General features: G+C 42.9%; 1 protein-coding gene across 1 annotated transcript; it reads left to right on the top strand.

Moving 5' to 3' along the window:
* Nucleotides 1-1,718: 1,718 nt before the first annotated feature.
* LOC139467759 (QRFP-like peptide receptor) lies at nt 1,719-5,261 on the top strand. The gene is made up of 2 exons (XM_071249267.1): nt 1,719-2,155; nt 4,532-5,261. The coding sequence occupies exons 1-2, from the start codon at nt 1,719-1,721 to the stop codon at nt 5,259-5,261; spliced, it is 1,167 nt and encodes a 388-aa protein (XP_071105368.1).
* Nucleotides 5,262-5,621: the final 360 nt, after the last annotated feature.

Here is a 5,621-nt window from a genome sequence, read left to right as displayed (position 1 = left end):
GGCTGAATGACGTCCGACCAAGGCCGACAACTGCAGCTGAACTGCGTCAGGCGTTCCTCAGGGTGTGGGCTCAAGTGCCTATGTCCTTCATCAACCGCCTCATCCATTCCATGTATCGACGTTGTACGGCAGTCATCAATGCACATGGCGGACACACGAGATTCTGACTTGTGATGCCATTTTCTCAGAGACTAGTGTTGTGTCTCACTTTAAGAACATTTGACACTTTAATTTCCACCTTGATGATCAGTTTTGCCAAGTTACATATTTTTAATATGTCTCAAAGTATGTTTACAGTGTTTGGACAAATGCGGTTTCTCATATATTTATTCTTTTGCGGTTCAGTTTATTTTGTCAACTCCCGTACCTTTATACCACTTTTGACCAATTTGATGAAAACCCACTAACATGGGTAATTTCAGGACAGTGAGTGAATAAGAGGGTAGGCTGAGTTTAATGCAGCTTTTAACAGAATTCACGTTTTATCACCACATGTCTGCTTGATGTAGGTGGAAACGCAGGTCTCAAACGTTTACCACTTCGTTTAAACCCACGAGCATGTGAATAGTGCTCGCAAACCTCGAAACATAATTGGGGCGAACCGGGATTCGAACCCACAATCAAAAATGTCTGGCATACCCGAGGGACGTACCTCTGGGCAAAAATTAGACGACAGGGCAACCAGTACCCCAAGAGATAAAGTTCCTGTTTCACTATTCTCACAACAGTTGTGGACCGAGTGCTTGCAATGAAGGACCAGACTGTTAACGTGTCATCGTACCCGACGGCGTGAGAAGTTGCTCTGGATGTCAACAACTTGTTTGTCTGGTCCATTTATCGATTCCTCATAGGTCATAGAACTAAGCGTTAGCATCAAGTCCAAATGTTGGTCCTAATCCCGGTCCTTGGCAAATGCCATATCGTTTTATGTCACGTCATGTTACAAATGGTTCGACCGCACCGTAATGTATTGAAAACACGCGTTTCATATGAGTGTGTGCACACTTGTTAGAACACTCATACTCACTTTGTATCCTGTCACTCGGTATTGACCTCCGACCGACTGTGGCACGAATACTGTTATTCCTCTTGGGAGGCACCAGTGATGCTGACAATGCCAACCAGGGAATATTTTCCCTCATATCTTCAGCCTCCTAATCTCCTTTATTGTTTTCATTCTTGTTCTTGTCAGGCCGCGAAGATTAGTGATAAATCAAGCTCCCAGATCTTACTCAAGCAAACAAGCAAACTCCTTCGTTGATCCCAATGTCAACATAGGAAGGCCATCTGCTGTCTAATTAATAACTCTTACATCTGTCTGTTTCAGAGGCCCATTGTAAATACTTGCACGATTATTAATAATGGTGAAATTGTGTCTTGCAAAGATAAGAGATTCAACATGAGTTTGTGATATTGGCAGTCCCTCTTTATCCATGGTGGTGGTCGGAAGTGTTTTTTGTTTTTTGATTCCTGGGAGTCTCATTTGAAGAAAACGTTGTATTCCATACATATTCCTCTGGTAATCAGATTTCGTGAATGGGATATTTGACTCTTCAACACTACATTGAGGATTTCTTTCTTGAGGGAGTCTGTCAGAGAATATCATACTTTGGAACTTAGGAAGATTGTCATCAATGGACAATTCTACGAAAGTTTAATATAATACTTAAGTTAGATTTGATTTTACACCGGATCTATAGATTTGAACATTAGTCGAAATGATTTCAACAGAACTTACATCAGTTTTCAACGTGACAGAGGTTCCAGAGGGCGAGAACGCCTCCCAGAACAGTTCCGGGTATTTCATGGTTAATTACAGCGAGGACAACTTCATCCCTACTCCCTTGGCCCATGACCTGGTGGTTACCTTCATGGTCTTGTACATCCTCATCATCGTACTGGCGTTGCTGGGCAATCTGGTGGTCATCGTGGTCATCTTCCTGACCAAGATGATGAGGTCAGTCACCGACCTGTTCGTCGTGTCCCTTGCGGTCAGTGACCTTCTCATCTCCGTCCTCAACATGCCCTTCCAGTTGCTGTCCATCGTGACCAATGAGTGGACAATGGGGTTGTTCATGTGCAAGTTCCACAGCTACATCCAGGGTGTTACCATCGTGTCCAACATACTCACCCTGCTCGCCATTGCTATCGACAGGTACAGTGAATACATACATACATTAATCTCCCTTTTCCGCTGAAATCAATGTCCATGTGTAAGGCCTTTCCACGTAACCTTCTTGTCTTCAAGGGTTGAGACATTTTTTATTTAATATTCTTTATCACTTTATCCTTATACCTGACCTGTTCATGACTGTTGTAATGCCATCACAATACAAGATAAAGTCATCATTGTCATCGGTGATTTAGTCTCCTCTACATAACCAAGAGGGCGGTCGGGTAGCCTAGTGGGTGGATAAAGTGTTTGCTCTTCACGCCGAAGACCCGGGTTCGATTCACGACATGGGTAGAGTTTGTGAAGCCCATTTCTGGTGTCCCCTGCCGTGATATTGCTGGAATATTGCTAAAAGCGGCATAAAACTATACTCACTCACTACATAACCATGATGTTACCCTGTCTCATCTGCCGTACCTTTTCATGTCGGTAATGCCCTCGACGAGTGCGTCACTTGTACTTCACCAGTTGTCACCAATGAGTGTCACTTGCACTTAACCCTTCCGCTAATGCCATCAACGCGTACGTCACAAGTATTTGACCATGTCGGTTATGCCATGAACGCGTACGTCACAAGTATTTAACCATGTTGGTAATGCCCTCAACGAGTACGTCACAAGTATTTAACCATGTTGGTAATGTCCTCAACGAGTACGCCACAAGTATTTAACCATGTCGGTAATGTCCCCAACGAGTACGTCACAGGTATTTAACCATGTCGGTAATGCCCTCAACGCGTACGTCACAAGTATTTAACCATGTTGGTAATGCCCTCAACGAGTACGTCACAAGTATTTAACCATGTCGGTAATGCCCTCAACGAGTACGTCACAAGTATTTAACCATGTCGGTTATGCCCTCAACGAGTACGTCACAGGTATTTAACCATGTTGGTAATGCCCTCAACGAGTACGTCACAAGTATTTAACCATGTTGGTAATGCCCTCAACGCGTACGTCACAAGTATTTAACCATGTCGGTTATGCCCTCAACGAGTACGTCACAAGTATTTAGTCATGTCGCTAATGTCCTCAACAAGTACGTCACCAGTACTTTTTCATGTCGCTAATGTCATCGACAACTACGTCACTTGTACTTAGCCTTACCGCTAATGCGCTCGATAAGTACGTCTCTAGTATTTAACCATGTCGGTTATGCCCTCGATGAGTACGGCACTTATACTTCACCAATCGTCACCAATGAGTATCACCTGTACTTAACCCTGACGCTCTTGTCACTGACAAGTAGTGCTTCACCAATCGTCACCAGTGAGTGTCGCCTTTTCCCATATGTTGGTAAGCCCCTTCACTTAACCCTCTTGCCATTGCCAGCACAATGATCGTTCTAACCACTGACGGCCATCAGGTGAAGATTACCCTTCTGTTACTGCCATTTAGAACTGGCGGAGTTCTTCTATAATTCGTAATTACAAACAAAGTGCGTTTTCGTATCGTAAATATTATATATAAGATATAACACATGCTTTTATTCCGTGTGTGTAATATGTATGATACGAAAACACGAATAATTTTACACGTATTGTGTCCTTAGCAAATCAATTCAAGGCACATTTTCATTTGGTAAAGAGATACTTGCGTAGGGATATGATACCTGAGTGAAAAGTCTCATTTAGTATGTAATGCCAATTGACTTGCAGCAATGTTTCTTTACATAAGCACACCCACATCGGGAATACTATATCTTAAGCTCTTTGGGAATACCAGGCAATAACCTTTTCATCAAGTTGACATCGCATATCGTGGAAAAATAGTACCTGCAAGGTGACTTCAATAATTTGCGAATTGATCGTATCCTGATTCAAAGCTTACCCGAATGGTTTATCTCACTGATGAAATTATCAAGTATTTGAACATATTTTGAAAGTGAATTTTATTTTACAATTCCTTTGCCAATTTGCAGAAACACTGTATTGTAACATACATGATATTAGTCGTGGTATTTTCTTGCCATTGTAAAGGGCCGAGCAAAATAAAGTATACACCCATGTTTGATGGTGGCTAAAAATGAAACAAACAAGAAAATGGTCAATCGATGTTTTTTAAAACGGATATCATAGTTGTGTTTTCCACCTTTAACTTGCTTTGTTTCGGCGACTGTCAGCCTAGTAATGTTTTGATATCGTATATATTTTTTTGGTCAAATCCAACTCCCAAGAGTTAACTTTTTTTCGCCCGGTAGTGTATATTAATAAAAACATCTTGATACGGTGTGACGTATATTCATTATGATGTTTGAACATGATGAATTGAGTATGCATTTCACGTATTGGTACTTGTATTTTTGGCGTTAAAACCCGTACTAGTGTCTTTGATGTCTGTCTACATCTGTTTTGTGTAGGTACTTGGTCATCTGCCATACAGAAGTATCCAGAAAATTCCACACAAAGAAAGTCGGCTGGATCGTTCTGTTCGTCGTGTGGTTCGTCTCGCTCATCGTCGTGTGTCCCCAGATCATCGTCCAACGTCTGGCTATGCGTCTGAAGATCGACTCCGCCAATCAAATCATCGGTGTCGGATTCCTTTGTGTCGAATTCTACCCTCATCCCGACCGCGACAGCAAGATATACACATTCACAATCTACACCTGCATGTATCTCCTTCCGGTATGCGTCATGGCCTTCACCTACGGTGCCATTGCACATCGCCTATGGGTGAGACATCCGATCGGAGATATGCTTGAAAACCCGAGAAATCACGCCAAAAATATCCAACAGAAGAAGAAACTGACGCAGATGTTGATGTTGCTGGTCGTCGCCTTTACAGTTCTGTGGTTTCCCTTCTTTACGGCTTCACTCTACCGGGAGTTAGTGAAGACGGGTTCCAAGTTCCGAATCGGTATGGCTATCCTGCAGCTGATTGGCTACAGCAACTGCTGCGTTAACCCAATCATTTACACGTTCTTGAACAAAAAATTCCAAAGAGAATTCAAACGTATTTTCACCAAGAGACGTGTTGACATCAGGAACATTGAACAGGGTCAACCACAGCATTCTGCAGCGGCTACCACCAAGACATCAGTGCAACATATCAGTAGTAGGCAACAAGTCAACACATTCAACCTCCAATGAGTGAGTGAATGAGTATTGTTTTACGCCGTTTTAGCAATACCAAGGGGACATCAAAAATTGGCTTCACACATTGTACCCGTGTCGGGAATCGAACCCGGGTCTTCGGCGTGACGAGCGAACACTTCAACCACAAGGCTGACACACCACCCCCAACCTCAACTCGTAACCAATGATCCGGGTTAAAATTGGTTTTCAGCAATCCATGCTTGGCGGAAGTGGTCGGGCTCGCTGACTTGACTGATACATGTCATCGTATCTCAGTTGCGTAGACCGATGTTCATGATGTCAATCACTTGATTGTCTGGTCCAGACTCGATTATTACAGACCTCCTTTACAAAGCTGGAGTGACTGAGTGAGTG

The sequence above is a fragment of the Haliotis cracherodii genome, unplaced genomic scaffold (assembly GCF_022045235.1).
Source record: "Haliotis cracherodii isolate W230 unplaced genomic scaffold, xgHalCrac1.p SCAF_2, whole genome shotgun sequence".
NCBI lineage: Eukaryota > Metazoa > Mollusca > Gastropoda > Lepetellida > Haliotidae > Haliotis > Haliotis cracherodii.
The sequence above is the reverse complement of the archived record's forward strand: the minus strand, read 5'-3'. Positions and strand labels throughout refer to the sequence as shown.

Bases quoted from the DNA above. Each gene is read 5' to 3' on its own strand.
- LOC139467759 (XM_071249267.1), top strand. From the start codon at position 1,719: ATGATTTCAACAGAACTTACATCAGTTTTCAACGTGACAGAGGTTCCA. The intron at 2,156-4,531 runs GTACAGTGAATA...TGTTTTGTGTAG, and splicing joins CTCGCCATTGCTATCGACAG to GTACTTGGTCATCTGCCATA.